The sequence below is a fragment of the Atractosteus spatula genome, chromosome 11 (genome assembly GCF_055471065.1).
Source record: "Atractosteus spatula isolate fAtrSpa1 chromosome 11, fAtrSpa1.hap1, whole genome shotgun sequence".
Classification (NCBI taxonomy): domain Eukaryota; kingdom Metazoa; phylum Chordata; class Actinopteri; order Semionotiformes; family Lepisosteidae; genus Atractosteus; species Atractosteus spatula.
In genome coordinates this window covers 14,149,716-14,171,194 of record NC_142716.1, presented here as the reverse complement: position 1 = coordinate 14,171,194, position 21,479 = coordinate 14,149,716, and the positions used below count along the sequence as shown (strand labels likewise).

At 36.4% G+C, this 21,479-nt stretch overlaps 1 protein-coding gene across 1 annotated transcript in view; it reads left to right on the top strand.

The window, feature by feature from the left end:
• Positions 1-11,405: 11,405 nt before the first annotated feature.
• Positions 11,406-21,479, top strand: part of cachd1 (cache domain containing 1) — a 73,201-nt gene continuing 63,127 nt past the window's right edge. Inside the window, exon 1 of the mRNA XM_088927797.1 lies at positions 11,406-11,727. Within this exon, the coding sequence (XP_088783923.1) occupies positions 11,479-11,727 (249 nt within the window). The 5' untranslated portion in view covers positions 11,406-11,478. The remainder of the gene's footprint in view (positions 11,728-21,479) is intronic.

The window sequence follows — 21,479 nt, the reverse complement described above, 5'->3', positions numbered from 1 at the left end:
AAACACTCAACAGACTTTTTAATACACCTAATCCTTGGGTTGTATGCCTAGTGGAACTTTGTATTGGTTGTGTCTAGTGACCTTACAAAGCATGGATAAATTTGAGGTTTTAAATATGGTACCAAATCACTCCCTGTCTCTACATTTTAACTAGTATTTTTCTGTTTCTAAGTAAAGCTAATGTATGCAAAGATTGCTGCATACACCCCACAATGGGCTTTATAAAATATTAAACATAGAACAGAGAGTAACATGATGTCTACATATCTATTTAGACGCAAGAGATGTGTGAATTAATATTGAGCATTACCTGTCATCGGTAGTGGAAGTCAGGAGCAAAATATGTAACAGATTTCAGTGAATTTGCATACTTCTGAAATGCTACTGAATTCTTTCATGTTTTCCCCCTCATTAATTTCTTTGATTCATTAAAAAGGTTTCTGTATTATAAGAAGTGAAAAATAATTGCATCCTAACACCCAGTGCCCATTATCAGCTTCAACCAGGAGGCAGGTAGAAGCAGTAATCATCTCTGGCTTGTTTGTAGCTCTGCACACTTTCAAGTTGTGATGTCAAGGCACATTCTCGGCAATTTTAAATATATCTAGAAATAGAAATAGGTTTCTGCTGGGAATCAGCTTAGCCTTCAAAGCTCGCTACACTGCTAAATTTTGATGTTGGGAAGGGGGGGAGGATAAAAAAGGTTGCGGTTTTATGCAGCTGTTAGGTGCCCAGACATCACGTTGCCATGGAAACTGTGCATGTTCTAAACTTTTCTGAGATGCACAGATAATACTTGAGACACTTGGCTTGAATAGTTTTGTCTAATGGAGTCCAAGCAATACAGCCAATCTGTTTTTTTTATTGGAAAATGGCTCATTTCTTGTATTATCGTGATAATCTGAATGTGATGATTAGTTTTATATTAATATGCTTGCAATCCAACCATATATTTGCACACTGCATTTTAATGACTGGTGTTAAACAGCAAAGATGAATCTCTGCTGAAATTGGTGGTGGTGTCTCCTGGATTGTTCTTATAACTCCATTGTCATGGCTGTTATTTGCTTTCTCAATTAGCCTGCCTTCAATCAGAGGTGGAATGTTCTGTGTGCTCTGTCTACACTATCTCTGTCTGCAGACCTCATTAGGGTCTGGTAACATGACCCTTTTGCAAACACATGCTGCCAGATGAAACTGTTTCAAGGAATGTGGCAGGAGAGTGGGGTCAGTGGCCCAGCTTTTCCTCGAGATGGCTTGTGAATTCACACCCCAGGCCCACAATTTGTCACACCGAAAGCCAAAAGGCAAGACATTCCAAGATGTTATGCAGAAATGTAGGGGAGACCAAGTGAAAATAGACAAACAGTACATTTCATCGGCAAAGCTTTCTTAATAGGGCTGAAGAGCTGTCTGTCAGCGATCAGTTCTTTTCTGTTGGACAATCGGCTGTGTTAAGAACTTTGTGTGTGTCTTGAAGGTATGCTCAGGATGACAGGCATGAGTACAGATCAACTCCTTGTATCTTGAACGAGTTAATTCATTGCATCATTTTACCACACTTACAGTCACAAATTTTAATTAATGGAAATTTAGCTTGCTGAAAGCTATGCCTTGATAAAATGAGGGTTAATCATATATATTTAATTGATATATAAAATATAACTATATATAATGATTGATTGGATTTGTATGAAACCTTTCATCCCATATGATCCCAAAGCACTTTATATATAGCAGCTGATCCGCCCCATCCACCACTAAGGCACCCATCTGGGTTATGCATGGCTGCCATTATGTGCCAGTAGACCCACTACATAGCAGGGAAGTGAGGCTTTTCTGCACCAGTGAAACCGTAGCGAGGCCAGAGCTTTAAACATCATTTGTCTTATGTGCTGTGTTATAGGATCTTTAATGAGAAAAACAGTCATAACCTCGGGACCAACATCTAAACCATGGGACACCACCTCCCACAGCACAAGTATAAAAGGGCATTGGTGTTTTGGAAATTCCAGTCCAGAGGGAAGAATATCACCTCCAGATCCATCACAAAAACACTATTCATAGAAGCAGCAATCTTGTCTTCCATCTTAGTACCAATCAAGCTCCTTCTTGTTTGATTTCTGAAACCTGATGAGATCAGGCTGGAAGATGGTAATGCTGCAGTTGTACTGTCATGTCATTAAAAGCTAAGTTCTTTGTTGGTATTTCTGCTTTTAAAAATAAAACATAATTTAACTCTCAAATGAATGAGAGTTATCCAATATTTGTCTTCCACTTGACTCTCTAACGAAATTTTACTATTGTTCTTATAATTACAGATAGTAATAGTTGTAGAGACCAAAGCGGACCCTTCAAATGTTTGTCTTAATGGACATTGGTGTACTGTAACCCATACAAGACAGTGTCATTTTTATAACGAGAAACATTCTGTCCGTATCAGATTTTTTGCCATATTGTCTTTTCTTACTCCACCAATTTGTATTAACAGTGGCAATAGGCACTTTTGTCCTATGTTTATCTTCAACGTTTAGATCTTGGGTAATTTATTCACAATTTAGAATTTAAAAATCAAACCATTTTTCAAAGAATTTATCTCACAGAACCAGGTGGCTTTGTGGATCTGCAGTTTAATTAAAATTATGCAAATAAAATTCTGTAAGACAAACCCTCCACTAGTAACCAAGCTGAGAGCACAGTTGCATATAATGATATGCAGCTGAGCACTCAGCTCATATTGTATTTTCTATAATAATAATAATTGCTTACACTTATATAGCGCTTTTCTGGACACTCCACTCAAAGTGCTTTACAGGTAATGGGGACTCCCCTCCACTACCACCAATGTGCAGAATCCACCAAAATGTCACATAATCTGTATATGGTCAATTTTTGTTAATTTTTTTGTCCTGAATCTGCCCTACTGTGGTTTACGTTACCATAGTTTAACAGATCTTTTTCATCTGCGTCCCGATTTGTTTTTTTCATATTCCATATTGTCTGTGCACCTTTTAACGATCTGGAGCTCAAACCTGAATGATTTATTAGTAATTTATGAGTGTTCTTTGTCTTCTTTTACTAGAATATTTTAAAGATTTTTTAAGATTTTAAAAAATATATTTTTACTGTAGCAGCTTGATCTGTGGCTCTAATGTTGCACTGTCAAGTCTGGGATGGCTATCTCACTAGCTAACTGTGACAGAACTTTCAGCACAGAATTGGCACAGTGTTGCTGGGGTAGGATTAATCTCTGGTAAATAGCAGGCTTGCAGTGTCGTCGGTGAGATCCACACTACTCTTCCCTGTCATGGCTAATTCTCCAGGCAGGCACAGTGGAGCTTGCAACATCTCAAGTGACAAATGTCAGTGCTAGAGGTTGTGTCACAGGAGCGTTTTTGTGATATCATTCTCTCATGAGTACTGGAGTTGCTGCTAGAAATTCAAGTCAATAATAACGAGGTACATGATGTACTGGGCTCCCAATATCCAAATTGAGTGAGTAAAGAAAATAATTGGCTACATTAACAAGGATAGCTTGGTAGTGCTGGGGTCTTGGGTTCAATTCCAGACCTAGGGTGTTAGCTGTGTGGAGTTTGTATGTTCTCCCTCTGTTTGCTGATTGTTGATTTTGGTTTCCTCTGTAAGTCCAAAAACATAGTAGGTATATTGGCTATGATGTGTATGCTTGTGTTTACCCTCTGATGACCTCATGTCCAGTCCAGGGTGTATCAGGGTGTCTGCCCATTGCTTGCTGTGATAGGCTCCCTGTGACCTTTTATCGGATAAAGTGGTTAGAGAATTGCTGGATGTATTAACCGTTATTGGATTTTTGTCTAAAGAATGTGCAAGAAAGAATGTTCTGTCCCTTTAACAGAACACAACACACTGTAGAAAGAAGCTGTATTGAAGCATTTGAGACTCCTAATAAGGGTGGAGAATTTAAAACAAAACAATTTAATGAAGCTATAAAATGCAGTAAAGGCAAAATACCGCCTGTGAAATTATAGATTTGTATAGGTTTGTGTGATAGTGCAAAAAAACTCAAGAAGCATAAAAAAAGCAGAGACATTTAATAAAATCTGGTTCATGCCGGAGGGATACGAAAAAACAAGTCATCATATTCACAATTAGAAAAATAAGAATACATAGAATTGTATAGCACTATTTCACCCACATTTGTATGGTGGACAAACCAATAGATGTGTCAAATATGAGACATTATATAAGAAGTAATGCGATGCTTGAACCAGCTTGATCGGTCACATAGAATTTTATGATGGCGGATCCCCAAGTCAGCAGCTTTGCTTGCTTGTCGTCTGGCTTTGGATCAAACTCTATATACTGAAGGAGACAGAAATCCCAGGCTGGTTGGTGCATTGAAATAGCTCAGCTGTTTTATTGTTCTCCTATGCTCATTTCAAGGCAAGTATGGTGCATCCCAAATTCCTGAGTTTGGAGTTTTCAAAATAGCATGAAGAGAAAAACACCAGGAGTGTCAAATGCAGCATTGTCTTAATCAGCTGTGAACAACAGGGATTTATTCATAAAACGTTTATGTTGAATTTTAACCTAGGTTATTCATTAAAGTAATACAGGCTATCTACATTCCAGAAAGGTAATAAATTAATTAAAGGAGTGAAATTAAATGTAATTTTGGTATTTCGTGTACCGAAATGACCATTTAATACTGGAGTATTGGAGTTGCTGCTGTAAATCCAAGTCAATAACAACTGGGTATGTGACCGTTTTAGGCTCCCAATATCCAAATTGGATGATTAGAAAAAACAATTGGCTGTATTATCTACAGTTGTATGCAAAAGTTTGGGCACCCCTGGCCAAATTACATGTTTTGTTGATTTTCTAAGTGAAAAGAAGTTAACACAACCTCTGCAAAAACTTGACATATTTCTGCAAATTTTAATACACAGTTACTATTTGCTGAAATTAACAGATTGAAAAAAAATAAAACAGTAAAAGTGGCATGTGCAAACGTTTGGACACCCTATCAGTCAGTACTTAATAATACCCCCTTTGGCAGAAATCACTGCCTCCAAATGTTTCTTGTAGCCAGCTAACAGTCTTTCTATTCTTGCTTTAGGATTTTTCCCCCACTCTTCCTTGCACCACGCTTCTAGTTCAGAAATATTCTTAGGTTGTCTTGCATGCACTGCATGTTTGAGATCTACCCACGGTTTTCAATAATATTCAAGTCTGGGGACTGTGAAGGCAATTCCAAAACCTTAATCTTTTATTTCTTGAAGTAGTTTATGGTTGATTTGAGGTATGTTTTGGATCATTGTCTTGTTGTAATATCCCACCTCTTTTCAGCTTTAGTTTCTTCACTGACTGTGGGACATTAGCTTCCAGGATTTGTTGATACTTGATAGAATCCATTCTTCCCTCTACCTGCACAATATTTCCTGTACCACTGGCTGCCACACAACCCCAAAGCATAATAGATCCACCCCCATTCTTAACAGTTGGCAAGGTGTTCTTTTCTTCAAATGCTTTTCCTTTTTTTCTCCAAGTGTACCTTTGGTGATGGTAGCCAAAGAGTTCAATTTTTACTTCATCAGACCACAGCACAACAGAACACCTCTGACTTATCTAAGTGCTGTGTTGCATACTTTGTGACGAGTTCGCAGGTAAGGTTTCCTTCTGATGACTCTTCCATGCAGATCATGTTTGTGTAAACAATGCTGCACAGTGGACCGGTGCACCACTACTCCTGTGCCAGCTAAACCTTCCTGCAGGTCCTTTGCAGTGATATGGGGGTTTTGCTTTGTATTCCTGACCAGTCTACGAGCAGTTCTATCAGAGATTTTTCTTGGTTTTCCAGATCTTGTCTTGACTTCAACAGTTCCCCTTAACTTCCATTTCTTAATGACATTTCAGACAGTGGAAATAGCAAGCAGGAAGCATTTAGATATCTGTTTATAGACTTCCTCTGCTTTGTAAGGGTCAATTATCTTTATTTTCTTATCCTCAGTCAGCTGCTTAGAGGAGCCCATGGTTGTTGAGTGTAAGCACAACACCCTGAGAGATTTATTAAGCTCTGGAATTGTCATCACTTGACTTAGATTAAGGCCTAACGAGTCAATTAAGTTCTGATAACTTATAAAAAACACTAGTGGATCAACTGGAAGGGTGCCTGAACTTTTGCACATGCCACATTTACTGTTTTATTTTTTTCAATCTGTTAAATTCAGCAAATAAATATGCGTTAAAATTTGCAGAAATATGTCAATTTTAAGTTTGTTCGCTGCAGAGGTTGTGTTAACTTCTTTTCACTTAGAAAATCAACAAAACATGTAATTTGGCCAGGGGTGCCCAAACTTTTGCATACAACTGTAGGGCAGCTTGGTGGCATAGTGGCGAGAATTGTTTCCTTGCAGCACTGGGGCCCTGGGTTCAATTCCAAATATGTGTGAGGTTTGTATGTTCTCCCCATGTTTGACTGTTGTGTTAGTTGAGTTTGTGTCTGTGTCTGCCCTGTGTTGGACTACCTTCTCATCCAGGGTGTCCTACCTTGTGCCTGTTGTTTGCTGGGATAGACTCCTGACCCCCTGTAACCCTAAACTGTACAAAGTGGTTTGAAAAAGCATGGCTAGATAATGACAGGGGGATTCCATTATATTTTGTTCTTTTTTTCTGGTTTCTGTCTTTGAATTGGAATTAATGATCTCCCTGTCCTGCAGTTTTGAATTGTTTTGCCTGATGGAGAAATTTCACACCATTGATTTTATTGCCACAGTGTGTAGAAGTAGGTAACAAAAAGTCATACCCTGAACAGTTGATGAGTAGCTGGGCTTTGTATAGCCCCAAATAAGTTTCTAATTCATGCCTAACTGAACATCATACCACACTTCTCAATAACAGTTTCTGAAAAGATAACCTTTAATTGCAGGGGAATAAAACATTTTTGTCAACAACTACAAACTTGGTCCGCACTGTAGTTGAAAAGAATAATCAGCCTCATACCACTAGACCAAAGGGATGTTTCTGGATCACAAAACAGATGCAGAATCTGGTGCAGCGTGTAGGCGGTCTAGAAGAAGAAATTATATGAAAGGGGTGCTGTTTAAATGCTTTTGCAGAACTGTGGGGGAGGCTCATCTGCCAATCTATAAAAAGCACCTCATAGTGGTTTTGTTTAATTGTTTTTTTAATGCTTTTTTTAATTTTATCTTCTACAGAATCACTGTCTGAGGTCCATCTGGGTCTTTCAGGTCCTCCATACTCCTTCCGAGAAAACCTCTTTATGCTTTCAGGGTTGTGGAATCGGAATATTTAGAGAATATTTTTAGATTATCTACAGTACATTTCTGCTGGGTTTTGATGTCTTCAGATGCTATCCAGATTCTGCATCCATTCTGGGGTGTCAGGACAGCTTTCTTGAAGGAAAACTGCACTTAAAGCCAACCAGAAATGTGAGTGTGTGTTGATTTTCTTCTTATTTTTATGGACCAAGGGAGGTGGCTGACTCAATGTGGTATCTTTGCCCAGAAAGCCAGGCTTTCAAGAACTGTTCTGGCATAGGCAATGTTTGGATTATAAAAGTACAATAAAACAAGAGCCTACGTACAATATTATTTTATAGTAGTAAGCAGGAACACAGTACAATGTTATTTCATGGTAGGTCGCAAGAATGCAATCTAAACAGATAACTGCTACTTTCCAAACGAAGTGTATGGTTTTGTCTTGCTTTGGAGTATTCAAATACTCATCATCTTATTTCCCTTAATCCTAGTTAAATAGGAAAGAAAAAAAATCCACTGCTGCAAACGTTTTAAGAAAGGTGAGGGTGAGCCAGGTGACGTTATGCATGTTTGGATATGTACAAGCCCTGCAAAAGCTTTAGTGCAGAGGGATTTTGGCTATGTCTCCATTTCTGGTGCCAACACATGGCCATCAGAGGCGTAGTTTCAGGGATGGCAGCTGAGAGCCTATCACCCAGACCTTCAGAGCAAACTCCTGCGCTAACTATACGGCTGTCATATGGGTTGGATTTACTCTTACCGCAGTCCTTAAAGTGAGGGAAGAAGCTGCTTTCCTGGGCTGTGGCCAGCTTTTCTGGGTGCAGCTGATGCAATTTGTTCTTTTTCTGGCTAGCTAAGAGGGATTTCCAGAATTAATTGTATACACCATCCTACTCCGTGTGCACATAAGGTAGACACTATTTAGTTCTAAAGATTGGATGCAAAACTCTACCTGACAGAAACAAATATGCGAATTTTTTTCAATTGATTTTAAGATCTCCGGTTTTCCAGTACACTCTTGTCTGAGACATGGCAGCTCTGTTGTTAACTGTTAGAACGGAGTCTGTAAATGACTTATCTGTACTTCTCCCCAGTGTAGTTACTTTGAAAAACCCAAGGACTGCACCCTTCAGGGCCCAGATGTATTCTGATACTGATATAGACAGAGAAAATTCAGGAAAAGAGTAACCTGCACACACCATGAATTCTGGGAATATTATACAACTGATTATTAATGCTACAAAAAAGTTTAGCTTTGAAGAAATCCTGAATTGCTTTGAAAACCAATCACTACATTTAAAGATGCTTGAAACCTTTTAGAATTCTTGCATTTTCAAAGGAAATTGAACATAGTACATATTTCCCTGTCTTGGTGACTGGTTTTTAAGTTTGAGATGAGCAAGTAGGACTTAGAGTCAACAAGTCATTGGAAAACACTGTCTTCAAATGAAAATTTGATCATGTCCGTGTGAAGCAGATCAAACAATTGTAGGAACATTTATAATTGGCAGCCAGGGATACAGCTGAGTCAGGTTTAAACCCCAAAAGACTGTTTTTTAGATTTAATATTTAACTTACTAAACAGCTTTGGATAGCTACTGAATTTGATTACTTTCTAAAGTCTAGAAGTGGTTCTCAAAATATGTCTACATTTTATGTTGAATTTAGCTTCCTAATTGGGGTTTTGCATTCACGGCCTCTGCTAAAAAATTCAGAGAAGGACTGATACTACGCTAATGTAGTCAGCTCCATCTAAAGTTCCTGAGGTCAGCAAATAGTCTGGACATTATTAACTACACTGTACACATTTTATATTTTAGGTTAAGATCTTTTAAGGTTAGTATCAACCTAGATTTGTTCCTTGTCAATAAGTCAAACTCAATTTAATTGTAATTGACATGAGATAAAGAAAATAACAAAAGACTAAATATTTAATTTACAGTAGCATGCTATCTGAAGGACTTTTTTTTAATATGGTGTTTATTTCACCACTTAATAAGAGGCCACATTTTTTACATTTTTTTACCTTCATATGCACAAATAAATGTCTCTTGCTGTCAAACACTTCTAGACCAATATCTAGACAAAAAACAAACTTCTAGACAAAAAACAATAATAGTTAAATAGAAATACCTCAGTATTTATATATCATATACTGTATTTCAAATATTTTGTGTATTACATATTTTTAACATGGGTCAAACATTTGACAGTACCATCATATTTTTTTCTGCAGGTTATATTGTTTTTCTTTGTTTCAATTTAGTGTTACACTTGAACCCATAGGGTTAGTCACAGCTTAATATCTACTTCAGAGACTTGTGTTGTCTTCTACCAGACAAGCTAAATTTACTTCTGACCTTTAAGAGCAATAAGATCAAATTATCTGACATTTCATATCCTGAACTGGATAAAATGTTCACGTGCAGGGGGTTAAGATAACAGCTGGGACTTTGCTTTTCCAAACATTTTCCTCAGGAATGCATTCGGAAGAAAGCAAGCAAGGGGTAAATAGCGTTTTTCCAGAGGATTTCAAGATTTTGAGAATTCTAAGAGAAAATCTTGGCGAAAATAGTCAAAGAGAAAAATAAATACATTTAAATAAGACAGACAAGGACTTGATTCGTCAAAATTTGTACATTGTACACATTTTCAAAACAAAAAACAAGGAATAGTCAATTCTGGAATATGAAGAATGATCCCTCTTACAGTCCTTAACCAAGCAAAAATAAGCTCTATATTAGATACATTTGATTTTTTAGTAGTGTATCTTTAAGGAACTATGCTTCACTGACAAACTGAAATCTTACCTAAAGATGTTCACGGGTGACATAAAACTTTAACTTTATTTAAAAATAAAAATTATTATATGAAAATATGAACATATTTTACATATATATATATCAGAAAATATGTCAAGTGCCTGAACATTTTTTTATTTTTTATAGAAATTCACTAAGGTTATATCTCAATATGTCTAACTATATTTGCACCTATAAATTATGTGTATTCTTAATTATTTGGATTTTCTATTTTCCCATAAAACATGACATTTCTCTGATTTTATGATGTGGATGTTGTTCAATGTTATTGTTGATGGTATTTAAATCAAATCAATGATGAATGTTTGAAACCTAATTTGAGTGCATATTAGGAACTCACAAAAGTATAATTCTTTCACTTTTGCTAATATTGATATTGAAACAGTGACACATTCCTTCATTTTATTAATATTAGACTATGTAATGCCTTACTTACTAGGTTATCTTCTTAGGTACTAAATAGACTTCAGTACATCTAGAATTCTAGAATTCTGTGGCTTGAACCCTAACTAAAAAGTGCTCTTCATCAGCACAAAGCTCCTGTCCTCTATAAATTACACAGGCTTTCTGTGCATGTTAGGGTTCTTCTGCTTGTGTACAAGGCGCTGAAGGTCCTTATTATTTTAAGGATTTTTTGCATCTGCTGATGGGGGTCTTATTATTCTACCCAAGAGCAAGCTCTACACACATTAGGTGTTGATAGTGCTTTCTAATGTACCACTGCAGCAATCAAGTCTGTGGAACTCGCTGCCCACATCTATTAGACTCTGCAACTACTAACGGTTAAACTCGGTTAAAGACCTTCACTACATCTTTTAAAGTGTAAATGATCTTTAGCTTAGGTTTACAATATTAATTTGCTGTCATGATTTGTTTTCTGTTTACTGCGTATATGTATTACGTTATTTAGTGTAGTAATCATAATTGGATTCGTTTTAAACCGTATTATAGCATAATTTCACGTTATCTGGATGTTCGCACTTCAAGAAAATCATATAGAACCGATAATCGTGTTAACACAAAACAGGTCACATTTTGCTATTTATTGTTTTCGAATGCAATCCAAATCCACTACAGCTAAAAACTCCATTCCGGTGTTTTGTGTCCGCGCCTGCTGTTTTCAGTTCCATTGTGATTGCACAGCTCTCACTTTACTCTGAGTTAGTATGAGTATGTAGTTGCTAGCATTAGGGGTACTTACCATTATCGTTTTTCATCATTTGTTTTTATTTTAAAAATATATTTCTGGATAATGCATTGATGCCTCTGTTACACCTGGAAGGTACTTGTTGTGGAAAGGGGACCAAATTTATTAACAAAGTTTAAAAGTAGTTTCAAGTTTTTTTTCCTCAAGTGCTGCAGAACGAATTCCCAGTTTACTACACAACCAAGCCATCATGGCGAGGCGGGTATTGGACGGATCTGTGATTTTATCCCGAATTTCTTTCTCGATATGGAATAAGTACACAGAATTCCACTGGAATAACGATAAGGTTATCGCCTGGAGCTTAGTCGCTTTTTGTACGCTTCTGTGCTGTGGATTTTGTAGCGCGGAAACGGAGTTTTCAATCTTGGAAGAAGCGCAAGTATTAGCAGTGCAAATGAAAAGGCTGTCCGCACAAGAGCTAGGAGTTTTCACAATGCAGGTAATTGAAATGCAGTGCTTTTTTCTTCATTTTTTTCACAGACTTTGTGAAGGGATGCGGGCAACTTGCGTGTTCATTTTGCTTGTTTCACGTCTGCGGTTACAGGTTTCCATTGTTTGGATTTAAAGACAAACTTATTGATAAAACTTATTGAAAGCGGCTGATCAAGATATTCATTCAATTGACAGCTGAAGATGGTCATTTTCATAAAACAAATCTATATCTATTTTTGTAGCAGAAGTCGTCCTTGTTTAGTGCTATTTTCACATTAAGCTACATTAAGAATATAACATTTGTTCTTTACATCATGTAGTTTATAACTTAAGTTGTTTTTAAAATGTTAAAGAGCTCTCTAGGGGTATTGGCATGTAATTGGATAAACAGCATTGTTTATATGTTATGGATAAGAACTATTTTCCTGTAAAGTTTTAAAAATTGATTAAGCGGTCATCATTATTCTGTTTCTGTGATTTGAGTGAGAGCTGTATTCATCATTTTTCATGCGGGTAGTTTTCAGTAGCTAATTATTAACCTGTGTATATGCATGTTTTTGTGTAGGGGTACAGTATGTGCTTTTAACTATATTCTTCAAAAATGTGTTCTCTGTTAAGCAGTACCTAAATCGTACTTGATGAAAAGAGTTATAACTTATAACATCAAACTCGCCTATTTATGCTTTTTAAAACCAACTGTCTCGAAAGGCTGTTCAGTAACATATCCGCAATGGACACAGTAAAAACCCTACGACTTTATTTCACAAAGTCTACAGTTTCCTTTTGTGCAACATTTTCCTTTCAATACCCGCAACATGTTAGAAAAATGTTGCATTTGGCCTTTATCAACATGGATAAAACAGAGGTTCGATTTTTAAAATGTCATTTTTTTTTATTTTTAACCGATAGACTTGTGCAAGATCTAAATCTAAACAAAGATAAACATTATTTTTAAACTCAAACGTATACAGTAAAATAACCATTTTGTACAGTTTCAGTTTTTCAAAACACAATTTTTTTGTTTTTAAAGGGTACCCTGTTTTATTTGTTGACACGTCGAAGGTGTTTTGATAAACGTACTGTATATGCCAGGGATATATTTCTGTCTGTAACATAGTTAAGTGTCGTTTCTTCTTGCTGCTGATTAGGGCGCCTTTAGGATGCGTTTAGTAAAGATACCCAGTAACGCTGGTTGCAGCACGCACGGCTAATATTTTGAGATTTTAAAAAGTTAATAATGCCATATAGAATAAGAGGAGTTTATGAGTATTTTGTTTGTCCCCGGATTTTTAAAATTTAAAATGCGTTAGTAGGGAAATGTGATAATTATTTAATTGGGAACGACGTGAATAGTTTTCTAATTAAAAATGCCGCTGACGAGATGAAAAGAAGGCCCAAACTAGCACTTTGTTATTCAGGTGTAATATGTGGCGGGCATCTTTAATGGCTTATAAAGAATATGTATTAGGGTTGTCAGTAGGGGGCTTACTACAAATGGTGTTTTATCTTTCAGAAGTGTTTTCTCATTACAGTGTGAGGCACCTTTGTGGCCCCCCAGATTTCGCCTCCTCCTTTGACACACACAAATGCCAGTCTCCTGGTTTTATCAGCCTTTCTCTGAAACCAAACCCGATTCATTTCAGCAAATTCGAGAATCCCTTCCCCCCAGATCAACAAAAAACTAGGTGCTTCAGTCTCTGTTTCCCCAGGAGTTTGTGTTCTTCCTTGGGTTGACTTGGGTGATTTAAGGTGCTCACACGTTTGACTGCAATAAACCATTACAATTTAAAAGTGCTATTGTATCTCTTAATGATCGTAAAACGGAAAAATACATTTACAAAAGGGAGATGGTTGTGTACACGAAGAAATAAATAGACTGTAGTTGCCAAGTAAATCTGTTTAAGATGTTTTTACTTTCTCCCCCCCACCGCTCATATTTTCAAAACAACTATTTATAAAGTGTATTTTGCAATAATTCTAATGTTTGTGCTTTTAAAAGGGACATTAATAACTAAGGGCATTTCAAAACAACTTCCTATTTATAAAGTGTATTTTGCAATAATTCTAATGTTTGTGCTTTTAAAAAGGACATTAATAATGCTCATTGTAAAGTCTAATATACAGGCTGTCAAATCAACAGATATCGCATTCAAAATGTTTGCTGCTAATTCGATTATTTTAAAGCATTAAGAAGACGAATTCTACACTGTACGGGAATACTGTGGCAATTGGAAATAGTTTTGTCTTTGCAAATGGGAAATGCTATTTGAACACTTGAAAACAAGGAAAAAAATATTTTCCTTTGTTAAGAGTGGATTACATTTATTTTGCACAGCCGTTAATGAAAGAGTTTTAAATTAATTTTTGTTCGACAAGGTGTTTTGATGTTTTGTAAGATTTGGTCTATTGTCAGTGAAGCTTGAACTGACCAGCACATTCTCATTTAAGTCTTTTGTGCTTCAGTGTGTGGTCACTCAAGCCTTTCTTACACCTTGGCAGTTTTATGGGTCAGAAGGTTAAAACATACAATCTTGGAGGAAGACAGGCAGACAACTGTTTTAGTATGCAATAATAAAAATATTGTTTTTAAAGCAATCCTCAATTATTGAGAGATCTCTAATTTTTAAATGCATTCAATATATAGTTTAATAAAATGTAAGGTAAATTAAAAAAACTAAATAGAAGCCATTTTGGTTTTCATCATTTTGGTTAAATTGGTTTGTATTGTATGTACTACACTGGAACTATGATTAGAGACTATAAGAGCCTTTTTGAGGCTTTAGTTTTTTTTTGGACTTCCGACTTCCATTTCTGTGATAATTTTGAGTTTCAAGGGGAACTGGTCTTTCATCTGTGAGAGTTGGTGGTACTTGTACAGCAGTATGTATTTCTTTGAACTGGAAGTGGGTTGGTGTAATCAGAATTTGTTTTTGTTCCAAGCTCTGCGTAAAAGAATTGAAGTAATTGACGATGAACCTGTTACTTGTGTGGAAGAAAATGCAGATGTTTTCTGCACTGAACAGTTTTGTGTTTGTTCCATTTCAGGTCTAACAAATCCAAACGGTTTTCTAAACCTGCTTACAGACACACTAAAGCAGCTTGGAGTTATGGTTAGGGCACGGGACACTGGACAAGAATGCTAGTGTTGTTGCCTGGCTGTCAGGAACTGGTCTCCAGTTTGTCATTTTAAATACGTTTTTTTTTTTACCAGTTAAGTTAATAGTTTAAAATAAAAGGTTAAGAGAATAAAATGGATGCCATTGCCAAAATATATTTGTGAGGACTCCGAAGGAGAATTAAAGTGGAACTCTGTTTGGGGGGGGGGGGGGGAATCCAGAATTTTTAATGTTGCACCGAACGGCAACTTCAAAGACATGGTGGCTGCTTTAGTGATGCAAGTCTTGTCACAGAAGCGTGGACTGACATTTCACTTCAGACATGCAGAACACATCTGTCCAGTGCAGATAAAAATTGACATATGCGGTAGAGCAAGGTGGATTGGAAGATAATTAGCCGGTCCATTTGCCTGCCTCATTGAAGTGTCTGCTGTAGTGCGGGGTTGTCTTTAATTGAAAGAAATCTAAATAGTGTTCCAGTACAATATGGGTTTGCAGAAATACTAGAGTGGGGATTTGAGGTTGGAAGCCTCTTCAATTTATTTTAACTTGTATGCAGTGGTGCTCTCGTATATATATGACTATGCTGTACTTTATTTGATTATTTGTTGGCTTTGAGGGACCCTGCTTCTTAGTTGTTTTTTTTTTATAACTTACTCTGTGATATATTAAAAAAAGCTAGAAATGTGTATTTTTCAAATGTGTTTTGAAAAGGATAAATGCATGTGGCGTGCATGTGTTTTAATGGACATTATAAACAGGATCCTGAAATTCTGCTTCTTAAACATGGCAGTTTAATACAGCATTTTAGATTTCCCTTGAACTCATTTTAAATATTTTCAATATTCCCTTGGTGAGCCCATCATATACCATTTAAAACATGCTAAAGTTGTATGCAGTAACACGTCTAAAGCATTAAAACATTATTTGGATTTCTATTTAAACATGCTTTAAGTTATGTTGTGTTATTTAATTTTGTTGTTGCTGTCCTGTGTTTGTTTTTTCCTTAATGTCTTTGTATTGGAACACAAATTCAAATAAGTATTTCATTGCACTTGTGCATATGACAAATAAACTGAACTGAAAACATGCTTTGGTGGATGTCCCAGTCTATAACCTAAATGGTACTTTCTCAGAAAAATCAAGTTATTGCTTAGTATTACTTACCTTAAGAAATCTTAACACTTTTAGAAGCTCTTTTAAATACAAAAAAACAAATCTTAATGTTTGTAAAGTTTTAGTGGGGGAAATGTATATGCTTTTTTCAATTATTGTGTCATTGTGGTGATTTAAACATGGCCAAATTAAGCAATTAGTACAAAAGAAGGCCTAAATTTCACATTATATGCACGTGAGCTATCAAAATTGATGGTCCTTACTTGAGCCCTGTGGTGGTGCATTTTAGGGGTATTTGAATATGGAAGGCTGACTTAACCATTGCCTTGTCTGACCTTAAGTCTCTCATTTACTATAGGCAGTTCTCCCCGAGAAGTATTGTTCTTGTATGAGGAACTGTGAACCTGAGATGACCTTACCTCACAGCATTCAGGAATCTCATCCTGCTGCCCCTGAAGAAAGCTGTTTTTTAGAGACTACTTGTTTTTGCATTTTCTTTTCTTTATGTGGTGGCTGCTTAGGCTTGGCCATTGTGAATGGAGAACTTTGAAACTTTTGAAATGTGAGGTGGCGGTTATAAAAAAAGAATATTGAATCATCTAGGAGGCCTTCTTTTTTGATATTCAAAAGTGTTATCTGACAAGGCAGTCTTCCCATAAGAGAGTCTGTAATTTTGCTTGGTCAGTATATTCTTTCTAAATTAGAAATCCTCCATCAGTATTCAGAAAGTCTTCGTGTTGTGGGGATAAGTATTTCATGTGAGTCCTGTCAAGGGTATAATCAATGCTTTTACTGGCATAGGCAGTGATTCTAAAATATAAGATGAACATAAAAGGTAACACAGTCATTTTGTTCAGGAATATGTATTTAGCTGCTTTATATACAGTATTGTGTTTTTAGCTTTCTGTAGCAGAATCTCAGCTGAGAGTTTTGTTTGGCCAGAGCTATTTAGGATCCTATACTTTTAAACCTCTGACTGATGTGAAAGGTTATTTGATACTTGAATGGAAGTTTTTCATCACAACAATTTGTGAGAAATGAATGATATTAATTTGATACTCTCGAGGCCAACAGTGTGAAACAATAAATACGTCATAATGAACAGCTCCTGAATTTTACTCTGCAAAAGGCATTTTAATCATTAGAGTTAAAACAGGTTGCCTTTTCAAAAAAAGAAACGTCTTACGTATTGTACAGTCCGCATTTTCCTTTCTAAAATACGTAATCCATCTACATCTATATGCTGCGATAAATGCGTCACTGCTTTCAATTTGAAACATAGCGTTTTGTAATTAAAAATGAAAATGACAGCTTCACAATGAATTCGTCATTCGACCAGTCTGTAACCAGCTCGCGGAGCCTGTATGCCTACTTCTGCTTAATCAAGTGCCGTTTTTCATAAAGCGCCAGCAAATGAAAAAGAATTGCGGGTGAACTCGGTATTGTCAGCATCAACTGTTAAACTTTTATCTAAGTTTCACTTTTCACTACAGGTTAATGAGCTTAATTTTAATCATGGTAATCTTCGCGTTCTAGTTTGATATACATCGCTCGATTAATTTGATCTTTTTTTCCTACGTTGGCCCAGCATTTCGGAAGCCCCAGTACTATTTAGAAAATACACTTCTTGTTTTGAAAACATTCTGTTGTGTGCAATAGTTTATATCCTTTAAAAGCTATTAGTAATGTAGGCTTAAAACATTCAATGAGAGTATATGTTCTGCTAACGGTATTTCAATTAAAGGCCTTTTCGAGACGTAGACGTGTTAATAAGTCTTTAAATGACAATGTAAAGATACAAACTTTGTTACTGTACTTGTCTGTACTTATTTTTTAAAAAAGTTAAAACATACTTGATGGTTCATTTCAGAACCTTTTGTAAAGGGTAACTTCTAGAACCAGATCTGATTTTAAGGGAAGCAAACATAAATAGTCAAGAGCAAACAATACATTAACATATTGTCTATTTTTATATCCTACATCAGTGGATTTATATGTGATATTGAACCTCTCCTGGATAAAAAAAAATCGACTGTCATGTTCTCATGCTCTCAGGTCTGAGTGCTGGCCGCTGTAGAGGCTTCCCTGTGTGGCTTCTCTCTCTGTAATCTCTTTATTAAACGGGGGTGTGCATTAACTGGCCTTATTTAATCAACACACACACACACATAGAGTCCCCCAGAGAAAGAATGCTTTGTGGAGGCCAGCTATTGTGTGCCGTAAAATCCCTCGGTTAGTTCCTGCAGGGCTTCCCAACTCTTGCTGACAGAGAATGGCAGAGGAAAGGACCTTATCACTTCAAGCCTCAGTGGAGAACAATGAGGACTGATATGAACTCTGGAAAGGAGGAGGGGGCAGGGAGCTGCAACTTTGGAAAAGTAGGGGGATCAGTGGTACTGCCACTTTAGTGTCTGCATTTGTTAGCCCAGCTAATTCTCCTTACCCCTGGCCAAGGCTTTGCATTTTCAATGAGCAACGGGCAGGCTGCTTGTTTTTTGAAGACAGCATTGACTTTCCTTTTTTCTTTCTTCCACACCTCTTCCACTCCTCTTGCGGTTCCCGTCCCCACCATTTTGTGTTCTTAAAAGTTTTTTTTCTTCGTTTTTTTTTATTGTTACCTTAAAACCTACGTTTTTTTTAAAACAGTTTTTGGACGCTGTTATGTTGTGCGCCGAAAGGTTCCTTTTGCCCTCAAGTGAAAGTAGATCACGGGGATTCATTCCTCCCATTTTAATCAGTTTAAAGAAATCTGATCATTGTGTGGCAGTGCTGGCAGAATTTTTTCATTGCAAACCGCTTTGGAATAAATGTATTAAATTGTAGTATAAAATCTCTAATGTCAGTATAGATTTAAAATACGTGGTCACCCCCAGGAGGTGACAAAGTATTGAATTTTGAGAAGTGGTGTGTAAATTGGTTTTAGAAAAAAACGTTTTAAAGCATTTACAAAGTGTTTTATGGTTAAGAATAAGAATACGCTTTGTTTATGTCCAGCTAAGGGCCAGCTAAGGGCCAAATTTCCATACGTGTTCCAGTGTCTTGGAAGTCAGGCTGCAGCGCATGTAGCTCGAGTGTTTGAAAGGGAAGGAGGGCTTTGTTAACCCCCAGACGTAAAAGGAAATCACAATGCTGGGCAACACAGGAAGGTCACTGTCCAGCTAGCTGTGCTCTTTCATTGCCATGAATAAATAAATAACCCCACTTCATTAATTGCTAACCTTCTTAGAGAAGGGTCGGTATGCATGTGTGGGGAGGCCTGTGTTTGTGCGGAGGTAAGATTACTCCAAACACAAACCAACAGCAGTTAAGTCCAAAGGTTTTAAGACCAACATTTCTTCCCCAAGTGCAGAGGTCTTTCAAGACACTTTCAATGTTTGACATTAAAGGTTTTGTATTCACTTATTAATATAATAAATACCTTTACTTGTCGGGAATCCCAAATGATGATAAAACCTAATGTTTTTTTCTGAACGTTTGCATTTCTTAGTTTCTGGAGGGCAATTTTAACAGATTTATAGATATAAACATGTCTGTCATTTTCTAAAGGGCTGCATAATTAGCTTGGCTGCCTTTATGCTAGAGGTCACAAAGTCACATTCTATGATGCAGTTTGATTCTTTCAGGAAGAGCAAGTGTCGGCAAGAGCAATTGACAGGCCCATTTTTTACATTTATAAACCATTTACAGTTGCCCTCCAGAATGTCTGTGACAAGAAAGAAATGATAATCCATATTTTATTGGTACAGTAAAAGTACATATTAAACTTGAAAAAAAGTTTCTTTTGTTATAAAGTCACTGTACTTGTACCTAAGCAGAACGATAGACATGCATTAAAAGATGTTTTTGCATTTAGTCTATAAATGGAAATACAGTTGACCAAAGATCATCCCAGATACATTGGAGTCCCTCTTGTGAGCCTCAGATGGCAGATTCCATGGGACTCTGTTGTTTTATTTCACTTTTAGGCTTTTGTAATTGTTCTCATTTCCACACAGTAGTGCATAACAAAGTCATTACCCCCTATGGCAGGATCATGGTACCACGAGGAAAAAATAAATATTTCAGAACTATGTATGTTCATAAAAAATAAAAAATATGTAGGACTTTTTATCTGCTACATAGGACTTTTGACACTTCTCTTGTAAATATGGCTGTGCATCAGGATGAGCTGCCGGTAGTTTGCTTTTGCTGCAGCAATAATAATCCCACATTCACACTGTCTGAATAGTTGTTACAGTGAAATAAAAGTGTTTTAAGGTTTGTTCAGCATTCTCATCCTGATCACTGTTCTGTGAACTATGGCCAAAGACTAGAGAATTTCCAGGTAACTAAGACCAGGTATAAAATAAACATGCACAGCCTCCTCCATCAAGTTATCTAATTAACACTAAGGTACGATCAAAATCATTTACATGATGTCTGAAATGCACAGACGCAAGGAGATAATAAGTCCGGTAGTGCTTTTTTTTTTTAATGTTGCTGCATAATGGCTTCATAATCTCTTCGTTACAGCTACACACAAGATATTTTAATCACATGCATAATACTTTCTAGGGATACATTTCATAATGTGTGCATAAGAGGACAATACATTTGTTATAGCATTGTTTCTAGTACCTGGTATGATAAGGATGCTAAACCAAATGTCATGATCTCTTTATGTATATTGTCATTTTCTCATATCCCTCTAAAGCACTATCTGTGTGATTGTCTTGTATTGCAGTTATGAAGAGATTATGAAGCCATTATGCAACAACATTCAAATAAAGCATTTACAAAAGTCCTACATAAGAACTAATTAGGACTTTATAAATTCTTATGTAGGCGATAAAAAGTTCTAAGCCCCCATGAGTTCTAGAAATATAAAACACAATTTTTGTATGTTAATGTTTTTCTTAGCTTTCGCCCAAGATGCTGAAGTGACAAAAATGCTTAATACTGGGAAACTATGCAAATACTTTTACTTACCTCAGAAAAGGTCATTACAAAGCACTACCATGAATGCCATTCTAGTGAGAGTGAGAGTGTTTAGGCTCTCTTTATTTTCTTTATAGTGAAAAATGTTTTTTATTTTTATTCTGAACAAAAGTTCAGTATCATAATTATGTATTTTTGTTATACTAAACATAAGGGATAGTAGGTAAGTCTGTTTCTACACTAGTTGTAAAGTGTATATCTGATATCACCTCCTGTAGTAAAAACTAATCTTGGAACCACTGTTAAATTACATTTCTGTGGAACTGGGCAACATTAAGAAGTCTTTAGTAGAGGTGTAACTTGTTTCCAGGATCCCATTAGCCCACTCTCAGAAAGGCTGGGTCAGTCTCAGTCCTGTAAATCTCCAGGGCCTGATGGTATTCTACTAACTGTACCTCAAGAAACAAGTGGTGTTATTCATAGGCCAATAGCAAAACCCTTCAAGCAGTCACTCAAGATAGGTAATACCCACAGAATGGAAACTTGATAATGTTTCCCTTCCATAAAAGGCCGAATAAAATATCAACTTTTATTTACCTCTGTTACTTGT